This window comes from Crinia signifera, chromosome 1, assembly GCF_055691185.1.
Source record: "Crinia signifera chromosome 1, ASM5569118v1, whole genome shotgun sequence".
Taxonomy (NCBI): domain Eukaryota; kingdom Metazoa; phylum Chordata; class Amphibia; order Anura; family Myobatrachidae; genus Crinia; species Crinia signifera.
The window spans coordinates 209,957,477-209,975,327 of record NC_139217.1 but is presented as its reverse complement, the minus strand read 5'-3'; the positions used below and the strand labels follow the sequence as shown (position 1 = coordinate 209,975,327).

The window sequence follows — 17,851 nt, the reverse complement described above, 5'->3', positions numbered from 1 at the left end:
CCACACAACAGTGTGATAGAATAGAAATGTACTAACCCAGCGGCGTGTGAACTCAACCACATCCGCTTTGCTGATCGTAATAATACAATTGAAAAAGTGGCTGTGACTGTACATCTCCACTTCAAACTGAGCCGCTTAAACTAAGTACCGTGGCCATACAGAGCAGTCCTAAACTTTAAACATATGTCGACTAAGTCGTGAATTAAGCTGTGAGGTCACATCTGTTTTTCTCTCGTTTTTTTATGCAATATCCACCTAGCAGTTGTATTTAACGGCAATTCAAGCCAGATACCAAATAAACTGCGACAGTATATACTTGCAAATACTCAGTTGATATTACTTAAACATACTGAGTTTGCGATACCCAGTCAAGCGGGTGTAATAAAAGGCAACTTTAGCCAAAATGACTGTGGAATATGCAAAATAAATATAAACTGGAGAAACACTTAGCGGACCTATTTAAATAGCCTGCAAGCATAACATGTTTTTTGAATGAACAGATGTAAAACTCAGTAAAATAAACTGACAATCACAGCTCCACAACTGTACATGCTCTTTAAAAACACTGACAAAGTGATAACATGTACAGTATTCACGCAAGTAATTGATACGACTGTGAATACATAATAAAACGCACCATTAAGATAAACTTGCGGTACAAGTACAGTAGGAACGGTTTTGAACAGTTACACTAGACTGACAACCTTATCGGCCAAAGTACAGCCACCTACCCCGTAAAAGCCACAATAAATCGACAGGTGCATATACCAAACCGCAATCATAGCCACAATAAATAGTGGCACACCGCAAAATCAGCAAAATACTTGCAGAAGACAAGTCACACTAAATTGATAGGTGTGTATGCTAAATCGGTGTATACTCCTTAAAATTTGCGGGATTGATAGGATTTATCCTGCACCAATCCAACACCCCAGCGTATCTTATAAACGCCTGATAAGCGATGATACGCAGAGATTGCTGGTAAATTAGATGTTGGCGGCACACCGTAGAATCAGCAAAATACTCGCAGAAGACAAGTCACACTAAATTGATAGGTGTGTATGTTAAATCGGTGTATACTCCTTAAATCTGCGGGACTGACAAGATTTATCCTGCACCAATCCAACACGCCAGTGTATCTTATAAACACCTGATAAACGATGATACGCAGAGACTTTTGGTAAACTAGATGTTGGAATTGTGAATATATTTTCTATCCCAAGCAACAAATCTTTGTGAACTCTTTCAACTGTGGAGAACTGGCTGATGAACCACAAAATCAGTTAAATTAATTGCTAGATACTTGCAGAAGACAAGTTACAGTGAATTGATAGATGTGCAACTGCTACACACCTGCAGATGGGAAAATCTGAAACAAGCTACAATAAATTGATAGAGTGTATACCAGAATTGTGACACACCGCAAATCTTGCAAAATCAACTGCCACATACTAGCAGAAGACAACCTACTTTAAACTGATAGGTGTGTATGCCAATTCGCTGTATACTCTTTAAATCTGCGGGATTGATTGCCTCGCACCAACCCAATACCCCGGCGTGTCTTGCAGACGTTTAATAAGCAAGGATACGCAGGGATTTTTTGATAAAACGGGATATTGAGATTGTGAATATACAGCAGACATTGTACATCCCTTATTCTCAGCAATAAATCTCTGTACATTCCCCAACTTGCGGAGAATTGGCTGATGAGACGTAAAACCAATCAATTGCTATATACCTACAGTATACAAGTTACTTTAAATTGACAGGTGTATATGCCAAATCGCTACGTATCCCTCAAACCCACGGGACTATTTAAAGTGAAAGCGACACAGAATTTAAGGAACATACAAGCACTCATCTTGCTCACTAAGGAAGTAGAACCACAGCTATAACACACACGGTTTTATTACAGTGGGAGTTTATAAAAAGAGTGAGACATACAAAAATCTGTATGGAAACAAATATTCAAATGGTGATATGAAATAATTCTCCTCTAGAAAGACAATTAAAACTAACCTCCCCTGGAAACAGGAAACAAATAAAGAATACATAAAGGACACTGACAACCATATAAATATTTTAAAAATTTAAAAACTGAATTAAAGATAAAAGACTTTCCTCATATATCCGGAAACATTTCACTCATAGGACAGTACCTATTTTAAATATTGTTGAATTAAAACATTGAAATTTTAATAATATATACAATTTTCTCAAACTCATCTTTGTGCGCCAACAAAAAAGACACTCTTCTCTGTCCCTCTTTCTATTGTAAACTTTATTGTCTTTGGCGGCACCCCCTCCGAGCATTATACACAAAATTGTCTCATTTGGGGTCTACTAGTGCTATAGCACCTGCCTGTGCGGATACATCCCACCCTCCCTCTCCCTCAAAAATCTATGCTGATAACCAGCCTGGTAACTGATAATACACTGGTAACTGCTCTGGAGACTGATTGTAAGCTGGTGATCAGCCTGGGAACTGACAGTAAGCTGTTATTCGGTCTAGGATCTGAAGGTAAGCTGGTATTTGGTCTGTGAACCAATGGTAAGCTGATATTTGGTCTGGGAACCGATGGTAAGTTGGCACTTGGATGCTATCCTGTGCCGTAATTTGGAATGCCTTGGATACTCAGGTGGCTAATGACAGACGCGGTAGAGTAACCAGTTAAGGTTGAAGCTGGAAGAGGAACTGTGGTAGCAACAGGATGCAAGCAGCGCTGGAATCAGGTATAAGCCTGGAGCCTTGACAGCAGCCTCTGGGATAACTCTCAGGAGGAAGACACTTGTTCAAGGTGCTGGTCTGTTCTAAGCTCACCCCTTATATCCTCAGTGGCAGCTGATTGGATGACTGCCACTGATTGGACAGCAATGTTCACACTGGTCGACACTACCATTAGGTCGACAGTGTCTAGGTCGACAGTCAAAAGGTCGACATGGTCTTCTTCGCTGTTTTTTGAGCCAACTTGTGCCGACAGGCGGTATTTCATGCCCTACCATCCACTAGTGCGAGGCGTGAGAATAAAATAGTGTGCCGAGCGCAGCGAGGCACCGTGCCTGAAGCATTGCGAGCGATGCGAGGGGCTGCGGTTCACTTCAAACTGTGCCCAAGTCGACTGTGTCGACATTTGGATAAAAAAAACTGTGAAGAACCCCATGTCGACCTTTTGACTGTCGACCTAATTGTAGTGTCAACCTTTTTTGCATGGCGGCCTTTTTCCATGTCAACCTTTTTGCATGCCAGCCTTTTTGCATGTCTACCTTTTAACATGTCTACCTTTTTGCTTGTCGAACTAATGGTGTCGACCTAATGGTCATGTCTATCTTTTTGCTGTAGATCCCTTGCATAGGAGCATATATGCAGGCTCCTTGCAGCACACTGGGTCCCGCTGCGCCGCTTTGTGTGGCCAGCGGGACCCACCGCTTTGTGTGGCTGCCCGCGAACTCTGCAGGCAGCCAGGCAAGGAGATGCCTGGATTGCGTCTTGATACGTGTGCTGTACATGGGCTTGGCATGGCTAGGGAGCAGACAAGACTTATCTCCATTATGCGCCTGGAGTGCGCTGCGGAGATACGTCTTGGGAGAGAGTAGTGCCTCTGGATCCGGTCCTCAGGTGCGTCGCACATAGCTGCGAATCCTTCCCGTCATGCTCACTTCAACCTGCATCCCTCTGTGTGTCTCAGGCACGATGCGGGGATGGGGGACTCTCACCCACATTTTCCTGCACTTCTGCTGGGAGTGCAGACCCCAGACCATCCTTGACCCCTGGGCTTTTCTAGAAGAGATGGCCATGACCTTTATTTGCTTTTAGGGACTTACTATAGACCTCCCCTTTTCTGCAACACTCTGGACAGGTTCCCTGTGACTGGAGATAAGCTATCCCACAGTGTGGTACCTGCTTACCCTCTCTACTAAGTGGCAGCTCCCATAAGAGTCCCAATGAAGTTGCACTCTGCACTCTTGGCCCTTATATCTGTGGTAACAGACAAGACTGGTGCTACTCATCAGACCTGACCACCCTGTTGATGGTCCCTCTCTTCCTTAAGAATGAGATGGGGCATATGGGGCACCACGGTGCGAGGCTGTATGGGCTACTACTAGAAAATTCCATATTGGATATACATTTTTAAGGATTATTGACTTATATTTGTTATTACACTGGACACACATCTAATGAATGGATATGTCATGTATTGAGGTTTCTGTAATAACTTGTTCTAAGAGCTCATACAATAAACTGTCATTTTAGGTTTTAATTTGTATGTGTATACATTTGGGGGTAATTTGCCAGTCCTCCTGTGCTTCCCACTGCCAGTGCTCCTGTGCCCCCCTCTGCCAGTCTACCACAGCCCAAGGGCGGTATTCAATGACGTGAATCGTTGGTCACGGCGATTCTGATTTCAGATTCGCCAGCCATTCGCCGTTTTTTTGACGGCGATTCGCCACGCGTAGGGATTCGTCGGGAGTCGCCGGGACTAGCTGTGTCACCCTATTCAACGTGGCTGAGAATCGCCGCCCCCAACGGCGATTCTCAGCCAATCCGGCGTTTCCCTAAACAGCTTCAGTACTGTAAGAAATTGCAGTGAAATGCAAGAAAAATGCAAATTACCCTGACAAAACGATTCCAATACAGCAGACTGCAAAAGCTGTGTAATCTCCTCAAAGGCCAAACGAAGGAGTGAGGTGGGGAGGAGAATCATGGGTAATTGAGGTGCACCATGGGTAAGAACAGTGCATTGTGGGAGAAAAAAAAATACCAGAAAAAATTAAATATATATTTGTATAGCACTTTTACAACCATCAAATCACACAAGGGCAGCAAATAATATTAGATTACACTTGCAGAGTGAAATTGAACACTTAAAACCAATTTTTTCACAGGTTCATAACAAAGTTCACCATAAAAAGATGACGAGGGACACTCGGTGAGGAACGGCGATATGAAACAAGAAATAAGAATCGCCAACTTCTCATTGAATACACTTTTGGCGATTCATGTTGAATCCCGTCGACTACCGGCGAATCCCCATGAAAATTCCTATAGACAAAAACCGGCGATTTGTAGCGAATAACATTTGGCGATTGGTGCTTCATTCGCCGGTCGTCATCGGCGAATAGAGGTCGTTGAATAGGGTGATTCGCTTTTTCAGCTCCAAAAATCGCCGGCACACACGAAAAAAACACAGATTCGCCATAAAACTTGGCGAATCTGCCTCATTGAATACCGCCCCAAATGTTGACATTTAAAAAAAAAAAAAAATCCACACACTGTTTGAAGCCCCGCCCACACTGCACCATCCCAGAGTTCCTGAACCTATTTTTCTACAAAAATAGCACTGTATATATCTATATATCTATATATATATATATATATATATATATATATATATATATATATATATATCTATATATAGATATATAGATATATATATCTATATATAGATATATATATACAGCACCGTCTCCGGTGTCTCCAGTGTTCCCAGGAGTGCATTGCGCGAGTTCCCAGGCGTGATGGTGGCATCACCGGCGCACTTGCGCAATGCACTCCTGGGACGACCGCTGGAGACCCCGGAGAGGATGCTGAATGCCTGCCGTGGACGCCAGAGGACTTTGTAAGTATAAAAAAAGGGTTTGGGGGGGGGGGGGGGGGGTGTTTGGAGAACAAAAGAACATTTGAATTATTCCAAAAAAAACACTGTTTTTGGAATAATTCGGATACGGGATACTGTACCTGTATATCTATATGTAGATAAAGATATATTAAAAAATCATCTGCACCGACCCCTGGCCGAGGCATTGCCCTTTCTAGAAGCCAGTAGATATATTGCAGACATTACATTTTGGCAGCTGCTGTTTCAGCTTAGCAGGCAGCTATGGTGACTATTCTATTATTACTCCATTATTCGTACGTCTGTGCTTTACCCATACAGTGGTAGTTGTTAATCCTTCAGCTGTCTTTAGTAAACGTAAAGGACACTGACGTTCTACTTGACTTGTCTCCAGAAAAATGGCGGCCGCGTTTGTGTACATTTCACATGAGTTACTCTAGCGCTTTCTTTCCAGGATGAGTGCGTAGCTCCTGGGTCATGTTACCGCAAGGCGTGTTTTCTATTGGTTTAGGTAGCTGTCAGTCAGTGGTTACCAGGGTTGTGGCGGGATGTGTGTGATATACTAATGTATCCGGGGAACGGAAGCCGCGTTGGTAGTGGAGATACAAGTGTGAGAATGGTGAGTCCTGTGGGGAGATGATGTGGGACAATGCCGTGTAAATGCTGTAATTGTACCGTGTTAGGCTCTGTATTATCGTGTATTTGGTGCGTAATTACACAGGTATTCATACTGTCCTAATTTTGAGAAGTAGATTTTCCATTTTAAACATTACCATACTTACCCCATACGTGCTCTACCTGACCCTCACCATGAGGGAGAAAATGCTCTGTTTCTGGACTTCCCTGGTAATGTATGAATTGCCATCACCCGTGGTGAGCTAGATAATTGATAAGAAAGGTGTTTTATCACAGGTGATGGCAATTCATACATTACCAGGGAAGTCAAAGAAAAGAGCATTTTCTTCCTCATGGAGAGGGTCAGGTAGGCAAGTATGAATCTACACCACTACAGTTTTGCCATGCTGGAGTCCAGATGCTGGGAGTCTTGATGTTGGGAGGTGTGATATTGATGAGGCTGAAGTTAGCTTCTTATTCAGAACATTAACTTTTGGAAGGGTTAGTGAATCTTTATCCACAAATTTGATACCAGAGATCAACAGAGGGGTGTCATCTGCATATGACTCAATTTAAATTTGTCTGGCACAACACTAATACCCCTATTACACCCAAATCCTGGATCCTACCCAGTTTTTGGAACACTGATCCAAGCCAGGTCGGATGCGGGATTTGCACCATTTACACTGCGGTATCTACCTGCAGTGTAAACTGCAACGGGGCTTGGAGATGACTTCGCCGGTACTGCAGATCGTTGTGCTGGGGGCAAGCACAGCACCAAGGTAACCTGCTGCTGGGCACCTCCTCCCTGCCTCCGCTGCTGTCTTCAGAGGACAGCAAGCAGAGGCTGTGTGCGTCCCGCGCCCAACTTCCATGTTGACAGCAGGACGGGCTTCCCCCATTGCTGTAAAAAGGAGCTGAGTTGGATGACCCGGCTTACCCATTTACACTGTCCTCTACCCAGGTCCTTTTCACCGCCGCTGACCCAGGTCCACAATGGAAAAACCTGTTTTTTTGCGGCGGTGCAAAAGGGGTATAATTTGGTCATGAAATACACTGGCAATGTGAACATATGCGTAATATTTAAACAAAATACACTTGGGTCATATGATAGTGACACCCCTGTTGATTTCAGGTGTCAAATTTGTGGACCAAGACTTGATAACCCTTGCAAAACTACAGCTACCATATTCAAAAATTTTAAATCTGGTGCATGTGCCCACTTTGCCAGTGTATTTCATGGCCAAATCTGCATTGAGCTAGACCAATTTCAATTGGGTCATATGCAAGTGACACACCTCTGTTGATTTCTGGTGTCAAATCTGTGGCCCAAGATTCATTGGGGCAGATGTATGAACCAGCGTTAAGTGCAAAAATGCACTTAACGCTGGTTAACTGGGGGGGATTACGATTTCCCTAATGTATCACTAGCGCACCTAACGTGCGCTAGTGACAGCCCGCCGAGTTCCGCTCTGCGGGGCTGTCCCTGCAATCCCCTCCAGGGATTAACGGCCGGGGCGATGTATTAACAGCCTTCAAGGCGTTAATTCACCCCGGCCACTTCGCCAGCTCAGGGCTAGCGTTGTCCTATCCCCCACTTTGGGGACAATGCTAGCCCTGCATCTGGCTTGGGCTGCGCTGGAGATCTCGCGCTTTTAAGGAGAGACGTTCACGCTGGGGATAACGGCTCTCCTTATCTGCTTAATACATCTGCATATAACGTTTGCCCGCTTCTCCACGTTATGCTGGAGAAGCGGGACTCATTATTCGCCAAACGTTATAGGCAGATTAATACATCTGCCCCATTAACTCTTGCAAAAGTGAATGTCCTGAATAAGAAGTTAACTTCAGCCTTGTGTGATATTGTACATCAAGAATAGTTTGTGGCACAAAGAAATTATTTAGCAAAACACAGCCTGTAATCACAGGGGGATTATAACACACTAACCTATTCACCCTACTGAATATTCCCTATTGTAATTATACTCCTATGGCTGTGCCATGAGCCATTTGAGTTGGATCCCATCATGAAGCTTTTCAACTTGCTTATACTGTAGGTCAGGGCTGGGCAACACCGGCCCTCCAGATGTTGATGAACTACACATCCCACCATGCCTTGCATCAGTTTCAGCATGGCCACATAGCAAAACTAATGCAAAGCATCCTGGGATGTGTAGTTCATCAACATCTGGAGGGCCGGTGTTGCCCAGCCCTGCTGTAGGTGCTGCTGGGTGAATACTGCACCAGTTTGCGTAGCTTTATTTGTATGATTTCACATTGCATGCTCAAAAAGTGAATGCACTTAGTGTATATACTGTGTATATACACTTGTGTAGCCCTTTGCAATACTGCCACTTATGCTTGTCTGCAATGGACAGTAATAGTTATCATTACTGTCACTTAAGTCTTGGTTTGGTTCCAACCTCGGCCCGAACTGTGTGTGGAGGGGGTTTTGTATATTCTTTTACTAGTTCATCTAATGTGTACATGCAATATCTGACCCCTTCCCTCATAGCTGCCCCTTGCAACATCGGCAGGTGTGTATCCAATATAGTCTGCGACGCCAACCTCCTATTCTGTATGGGGCTTTATACCCCTTTCATATAGCTGGGTTGGTTACGTATGGACCCGGGTCGAGGTGATCCACGTGTCCCCCCCTGTCGGGATTCCGGCGTCGGGATTTTGAACGCCGGGATCCCGACCGCCAGCTTTTCATGCCGAATCCGAGGTGCGGTATGAAAGCACCACAACTTACAACAACGGGTTTTAATGTGAAAGTGCGACCTGACTGCGATGTGAAAGGGGTAAATGGAAGCTGTGTTCGCTGGATAATACAACATTCTGTGGGTAAAGAAATCTTGTGCTAACATGCCTTCTGGCACATAATGCTGTTTTTCTTTTGTTGTGCAGCTTCCTTTATCTTTGTTGAAAACTGCCCAGAATCACCCTATGGTAAGTTATTTAAAATAACTAAATTTAATGTTGCAGAGTATTTGCTACCTTTTAAGTTGGCCTACCTAAAAACTCAATCGAAGTAAACCAATGCATGCACTAGTGGTGTTGCTGATATTGATAAGGGGTGAGGTTCAAATCTGGTTGTACACTGTAAAGATGACATTCACTCTGGAATTACCTTGTAGAATTGTTTTTTCCCCCTTTGGGAGGTCCATGATAAAAGGCAATTTTGACATGGCAATATTTAGAAATCCTATAACTGGCAAAATGCAGGAAAATAAATGAAATTGCCAATATGGCCATAAGTAGTAGGACATTGGGCAACTGTTATGACCTGTATGTGCTATAGCATTGATTTAACAAATGAATTAAATTTGATCCATTCTTCCAAAAGAAAGTCACTGCTCGATGGTGGCTGGGAATGTTTCCTACATATACTGTGGACTAGAACATGGAGTACATAAGCGTTGTTTCTTTAAAACCATTTGTGATTAAACATGTTTTGTGAATGTGGAGATGGTATCAAAAATACTCTCATTAAACAAATAATTCAACATGGGATGTCAATCACTCAGTACCATTAAATAACAATTGATGTTGAACTTGCTGTTTGACTGTGCTCTTGTTTATGCAATGTAACCAAAGATCAGCTCTATCCAGTGGTTTCCATACTGTCCGAAGGCACCCCGGCGCTCTAGATTTAAAGGTTATCCATGTTTTAGTACAGATAGTTTAATTAAATTGAATGAGGTACTACATTGAAGGAGTCACTTGTCCTTCAGCATGTATATCCTTTAATGAGTGGAAGAGACTGAGGGGTATATTTATTAAAGTGCGGATCTCTAAATGTGGAGATGTTTAATTTTATATGATTGAAATAAATTATTGAGTTGAGCACAACTACGCCCCTTGAGAGTACATATTAGCGTAAGTCAGGCATGCCCAAAGTCAGGCCCGGGGGCCAATTGCGGCCCGTGCTGTCATTTCAAGCGGGCCGCAGCTGGAAACGAGCAGAGCATCAGATGTGTGAAGCACAGCACAGGACACTAAAGGTGGGGCCCCAGTGAGTGCGCCTTTACCTTGCTGTCTGCTGCAGTGAGGAGGTGCCGGCCACCATAGTCAGATGTGTTTGGCGTCCTACCCCTGCTGCTGCAATCGTATATCGCCCTACTCCACAATCACAGTGAAAGCAGTGTTTGGGGAGGGGGCAGCAAGGGGGAAGCTTGTTTCTGTAACATGCAGAGCGGAGGAGGGGAGCAGTGGGAGCCCAAGCATCTCCTGTTCTTCCAGTGCCTGCTTTGCCTCTCCTTCCTCTTTCTCACACAAGGGGCTGGGATACATACAGATAAGGGAGGGGGCAGATTGGGGGACATAAAGTGAAGGAGGGTCATGCTGGCGGACATACAGTGAATGGAGGCAGGCTGGGGGACCATTCTGATGTGATTAATGATTCAAAGAATGTCAGGCTGAGTGGTCGGCCCCCACACATTTACACTTCACCAAATCTGGCCCTCGTCACAAAAGTTTGGACACCCCTGGCGTAAGCTATATGTCTTCCTTATTTTTCTTTGTTTTGGTTTGAGGTACACAACCTCTTAACCCCTTCCCGCCCGCGGACGTACCTGTACGTCACGGCAGCGGGGTAGTTCGCGCACCTTGCCGTACAGGTACGTCCCCGCTGTGTCATGTCGCCTTGTCAAGTGACAAGGCGACATAGTATAGATGGCTGCTGTCATCAACAGCAGCCGATCGGGTCAGTGCGCCCGCGGACCAATCAGAGTGGTCCCGCCCCGCCGATCGCTGTGATTGGTCAGTCAGTCCTGACTACACCAATCACAGCCTTTCTATTGTAAAAGGGGTGTTTTGCTTCTCTTCCCGGGCTCTAACCCTCTCACTGTGTTAGAGCTTTGGAAGGAGAAGCTGTGTCAGAGCTGTGTCAGAGTTTAGGCTGTGTTTAGACTGTGTGAAATTGCGCTGATCACCACAATACCCCTGCCTATATCACCCTCCCTGTGGTCATCTGTGCAGGGATCACCCTCCCTGTGGTCACCCCTGCCTATATCACCCTCCCTGTGGTCATCTGTGCAGGGATCACCCTCCCTGTGGTAACCCCTGCCTATATCACCCTCCCTGTGGTCATCTGTGCAGGGATCACCCTCCCTGTGGTCACCCCTGCCTATATCACCCTCCCTGTGGTCATCTGTGCTGGGATCACCCTCCCTGTGGTCACCCCTGCCTATATCACCCTCCCTGTGGTCATCTGTGCAGGGATCACCCTCCCTGTGGTCACCCCTGCCTATATCACCCTCCCTGTGGTCATCTGTGCAGGGATCACCCTCCCTGTGGTAACCCCTGCCTATATCACCCTCCCTGTGGTCATCTGTGCAGGGATCACCCTCCCTGTGGTCACCCCTGCCTATATCACCCTCCCTGTGGTCATCTGTGCAGGGATCACCCTCCCTGTGGTCATCTGTGCTGTGATCACCCTCCCTGTGGTCATCTGTGCTGGGATCACCCTCCCTGTGGTCATCTGTGCTGTGATCACCCTCCCTGTAGTCACCACCTAATTTTGTGTGTTGTGATCCGTATAATTTTTCTGTACCTTATCCGTACACCATAATTTTTCTGTGCGTTATTCGTACCCCATAATTTTTCGGTGCATTTGTACCCCATAATTTTTTATGTGCGTTACTCGTACCCCATAATTTTTCTGTGCATTTGTACCCCATAATTTTTTCTGTGCGTTATTCGTACCCCATAATTTTTCGGTGCATTTGTACCCCATAATTTTTTCTGTGCGTTACTCGTACCCCATAATTTTTCGGTGCATTTGTACCCCATAATTTTTTCTGTGCGTTATTCGTACCCCATAATTTTTCGGTGCATTTGTACCCCATAATTTTTTCTGTGCGTTACTTGTACACCATAATTTTTCAGTGCATTTGTACCCCATAATTTTTCAGTGCATTCGCACACCATAATTTTTGCAGTGCATTTGCACATTGTCAGTGCTACAAAACCCCACACGTGTTGAAGCACCTCATAAATACATACACCAATAAAACTATGGCCCAACGAACATATACTGCCGAGGAGGCATACGAGTTTCTGGCCTCTGATACTGAGTCTGCTAGCGAGGATGAGACAAATTTCAGTTTGTCATCCTCTTCATCATCTAGTGACTCTGATGAACCCCCGAGGAGGCAACGCAGGACTCCCACTGCAGTAGTCGAGTCCTCTGACCCCACATGGACAACCCCTGAAAACTACGTACCCCAGGTCCCTGAGTTCACAGGGAATCCAGGAATACAATTTAATTCAGCAGGGTTCAGAGAGCTGGACTTTTTTAAAAAAAAATTTAGTGATGATTTAGTTGATCTAATGGTCACCCAGACTAATGTTTATGCCCAACAATTTATTGAGCAAAACCCCACCTCTAATTATGCCCAGCCCCGCAAGTGGACCCCTGTACATAAAAATGAAATGGTTATATTTTGGGGCCTTGTACTGTGCATGGGGCTAGTGAAGAAGCCCACGATTAGGTCCTACTGGAGCACAGACATCTTATACAATACACCAATGTTCCGTGTGGCTATGTCAAGGACCCGCTTTGAAGCGATCCTTAGGTTTCTCCATTATAGGGATAATGCACAGTGCCCACCCCGGGATGACCCCAATTATGACCGGTTATATAAACTTAGACCCCTAATAGACCATTTTAGTACCAAGTTTGCCCAGGCATACATCCCCGAGAAGCACATTTCAATAGATGAGTCCCTGGTACATTTCAAAGGGAGGCTCCAATTCCGCCAGTACCTGCCAAGTAAGAGGGCAAGGTATGGCGTGAAGATGTACAAGCTGTGTGAGAGTACATCAGGGTACACACACAAATTTAGGATATATGAAGGTAGAGACACAAAAATAGACCCCCCACAATGCCCCCCCTTACTCGGAATTAGTGGGAAGATAGTGTGGGATTTGGTGCACCCACTGCTGGACCAGGGATACCACCTGTACCTGGATAATTTCTATACCAGCGTCCCACTATTCAAAAGCCTCGCTTCCAGAAGTACTGTGGCATGCGGCACTGCACGGAAAAATAATAGAAGCCTCCCTAGGTCGCTGCTTGGGCAAACACTTAGAAGGGGCGAGAGCAGGGCATTATGCAGCGACAATGTACTGTGTGTCAAGTATAGGGACAAGAGAGATGTCCTTATCTTGACAACAGTGCATGGCCATAGCAGCACCCCTGTCCCAGTGCGGGGCACAAGTACCGAAACTACAAAACCCAACTGCATTTTGGATTATAATAGGTACATGGGGGGGGTCGACCTGTCAGATCAAGTGCTGAAGCCTTACAGTGCTATGAGAAAAACAAGGTTCTGGTATAAAAAATTAGCTGTACACATAGTACAAATGGCACTGTACAACGCATTTGTACTACATTGATGTGCAGGCCAAAGGGGGACATTCCTGGATTACCAAGAGGCAGTAATAAAGGCCCTTATTTTTGGCAACCAGGAACAGGGGGGCCCTAGTACTTCTGGAAGCGAGGCCTCGCGAATTGTACCAGGGCAACATTTTCCGAGTGAAGTCCCCCACACTGGAAAGAAAGGAAGGTCCCAGAAACGATGTAGAGTATGCTACAAAAAGGGGATAAGAAAGGACACAACTTACCATTGTGAAACCTGCCCCACACAACCAGGCTTGTGTATCAAAGATTGTTTTAAGATATATCACACTTCCCTTGAATTTTAATGTACTCCACACAGCTTGTACAAAGAGCCGCATGCCATTACCTTCCCTTCTGAGTCTTGCCATGTGTCCAAACAGAAATTTACAAACACATATATGCTATTGCCATACTCAGGAGAAAAAGCACCCCATAATATGTTACACAATTTCTCCTATTAACCCTTGTGAAAATGGCACATTTTGGTCTAAAGTTACATATTAATGTAAAAAATTAGTTTTTTTTTTTATTTTCACAGCCCATAACAATTTGACAAAACACCAGTGGGGTCAAAATGCTCACTACGGCTGTAAGTGAGTTCCATGAGGGGGGCTAGTAACAAAAAGGTATCACTTGCTTGGGATTTCCACTGCACAGGTACAATATGGGCTCTGCAAATGCAAGATGGCGCCCGAAAACCATTCCAGCAAACTCTATGATAAAATGGCACTCCTTCCCTTCTGAAGCCTGCTGTCTGCCCAAATAGCGTTTTACAACCATATATGGGGTATTGCCATACTCAGGAGAAATTGTGTAACAAATTTTGGGGTGCTTTTTCTACTATTGCCCTTTGTGGAAGTATAAAATTATGGGGTGAATCTACAAATTAATGGAAAAAATTACATTTTTCATTTTCACGTATCGATGCCTAACAATTTGACAAAACACCAGTGGGGTCAAAGTACTCACTATACCCATGGGGTGAATCTACAAATTAATGGAAAAAATTACATTTTTCATTTTCACGTATCGATGCCTAACAATTTGACAAAACACCAGTGGGGTCAAAGTACTCACTATACCCATAGATGAGTTCCTTGAGGGGTGTAGATTACAAAATGGTATCACTTGTTGGGGTTTTTGACTGCTCTGATACAACAGGGGTTCTGCAAATGCAACATGGCGCATGAAAACCATTCCAGCAAAATCTGCGCCAAAAACGCCAAATGGTGCACCTTCCCTTCTGAAGCCTGCTGTCTGCCCAAATAGCGTTTTACAACCATATATGGGGTATTGCCATACTCAGGAGAAATTGTGTAACAAATTTTGGGGTGCTTTTTCTACTATTGCCCTTTGTGGAAGTATAAAATTATGGGGTGAATCTACAAATTAATGGAAAAAATGACATTTTTCATTTTCACGTATCGATGCCTAACAATTTGACAAAACACCAGTGGGGTCAAAGTACTCACTATACCCATAGATGAATTCCCTGAGGGGTGTAGTTTGCAAAATGGGGTCACTTGTGGGGGGGTTCCACTGTATTGGTGCTTCGGGGGTCTTGCTAATGCGACATAGCACCCACCAACATTCCACCAGAATCTGAGCTGCAAAATCCAAAAATCACTCCTTCCCTTCTGAGTCCTGCCATGCACCCAACTGGTATTTTTTGGTCACATGTGAGGCATTGCCGTACTCGGGAGAAATTGGGCCACAGATTTTGGGGTGCTTTTTCTCCTTCATTCCTTGTTAAAATGACACATTTTGAGCCAGAACTGCATTTTTGTGTAAAAAAATTTAATTTTTAATTTTCACTGCCCAGTTGTATCAAAATTGGTGAAACCCCTGGGGGTTTGAAATGTACACTATACCCCTAGATGAATTCCCTGAGGGGTGTACTTTGCAAAATGGGGTGACTTGTGGGGGGGTTCCACTGTATTGGTGCTTTGGGAGTCTTGCTAATGCAACATGGCACCCACCATTCATTCCACCAAAATCTGTGCTGCCAAATCCAAAAATCACTCCTTCCCTTCTGAGTCCTGCCATGCACCCAACTGGTATTTTTTGGTCACATGTGAGGCATTGCCGTACTCGGGAGAAATTGGGCCACAGATTTTGGGGTGCTTTTTCTCCTTCATTCCTTGTTAAAATGACACATTTTGAGCCAGAACTGCATTTTTGTGTAAAAAAATGTAATTTTTCATTTTCACTGCCCAGTTGTATCAAAATTGGTAAAACCCCTGGGGGTTTGAAATGTACACTATACCCCTAGATGAATTCCCTGAGGGGTGTACTTTGCAAAATGGGGTGACTTGTGGGGGGGTTCCACTGTATTGGTGCAACATAGCACCCACCATTCATTCCACCAAAATCTGTGCTGCCAAATCCAAAAATCACTCCTTCCCTTCTGAGTCCTGCCATGCGCCCAACTGGTATTTTTTGGTCACATGTGAGGCATTGCCGTACTCGGGAGAAATTGGGGCACAGACTTTGGGGTGCTTTGTCTCCTTCATTCCTTGTGAAAATGACACATTTTGAGCCAGAACTGCATGTTTGTGTAAAAAAATGTAATTTTCCATTTTCACATCCCAGTTGTACCAAAATTGGTGAAACCCCTGGGGGTTTGAAATGTACACTATACCCCTAGATGAATTCCCTGAGGGGTGTAGATTGCAAAATGGGGTGACTTGTGGGGGAGGTTCCTAACTTTTAGCACTTATGGTGCCTAGAAACCTACATGGTGCCTAAAAAAAAATCTCATAAAAAGGAGGCTCCAAAATCAAGTAGGTGCTCCTTCTATTATGAAGCCTGTGGTTTGGTCAACGTGCACACTAGGGCCACATATAGGATATTTTTGAAAACAAAAGAATTGGGGGAATCAATTTTTAGTCACATTTCTCTAGTAAAATCTACTGTATTCGTTAGAAAAATGTATTAAAATTGAAACTCTGCAAAAAAAAAGAAATTTTGAAATTTCACCTACACTTTGTTTTAATTCCTGTGAAACACCTAAAGGGTTAACAAACTTCCAAAATGCTGTTTTGAATACTGTGAGGGGTGCAGTTTTTGAAATGGCATCATTTATGGGGGTGTCTCACATACAAGTCCCTCAAAGTCACATCAGAACTGAACTGGTCCCTAAAAAAAATCAGTGTTTGAAATTTTCTTGAAAATTTGAGAATTTGCTAGTCATATTTGAAGCCTCCTAGTGTCCAAAAAAATGAAAAGGAGGTTGAAATAATGATTGCAACATAAAGTAGACATATGGTCTTTGTTAGTTATTAACTATTTTGAGTGGTATGATTATTTGTCTCACAAGCAGAAAATGTGACATTTTGCATATTGCTAAATTTTCCATTTTTTCACGATATTTTGGTATTTTTCACAAAAAAACACAGACTGTATCGCCCAAAATTTACCACTAACTTGAAGTACAATGTGTCACGAGAAAACAATCTCAAAATCACTGGGATAAGTAAAAGCAAAAAAAAGTTATCCCCACTTAAGTGAGACATGTCAGATTTGAAAAAAAGGGCTCTGTCATGAAGGCACAAACTGGCTCTGTCATGAAGGGGTTAAAAGCTGCAGCAATAGTGCACAGTGATTGGGATCCTGTAAATACATAGGACCAGTGCTACTAGTAACCCTAGGGTTATATTCTTTGGTTTAATCAGAATGTAGTTCACATTATTTCTGGCATATTCTAGAACATGGGTCTTCAAACTGTGGCCCTCCAGATGTTGTGAAACTACATGTTTCAACATGCATTGCCACATTTTTTCCTATAAGAACTTGCCAAAACTGTCAGGGCATGCTGAGACATGTAGTTCCACAACATCTGGAGGGCCACAGTTTGAAGACCCATGTTCTATAAGATAACTAGAATCTGGATTATTTGGGCAACATCTCCACTTTTAACCCGCACTTTAGTAAGTAGTAGAGCAATTTAACATTGTGGGGATAATCATATTAATATCAATATTCTTACAAACAACCAAGGCTAGAAAAGGGTTGGATTACCTAAGGATAAAAAAGGGACAGACTAGGTGGGCCAAGTGGCTCTTATCTGCTGTCAATTCTATGTTTCCATAGCTTTCTTCAAGTGAATTTATTGCAGGAATATTGGCACATTCCCAGCAGAAGGGAAAGCGTTCCAGAGCATCACTAAAAACCTCTTTAACGTAGTATAATTTCTGTTCTTTCAGTTTGATGC

General features: G+C 43.9%; 1 protein-coding gene across 1 annotated transcript in view; it reads left to right on the top strand.

Annotated features, from left to right (window-relative positions):
• Positions 1-6,117: 6,117 nt before the first annotated feature.
• The window catches only part of LSM4 (LSM4 homolog, U6 small nuclear RNA and mRNA degradation associated), a 38,052-nt gene continuing 26,318 nt past the window's right edge, over positions 6,118-17,851 (top strand). Inside the window, exons 1-2 of the mRNA XM_083179242.1 lie at positions 6,118-6,234; positions 9,141-9,182. Of these exons, the coding sequence (XP_083035368.1) occupies positions 6,181-6,234; positions 9,141-9,182 (96 nt within the window). The 5' untranslated portion in view covers positions 6,118-6,180. The remainder of the gene's footprint in view (positions 6,235-9,140; positions 9,183-17,851) is intronic.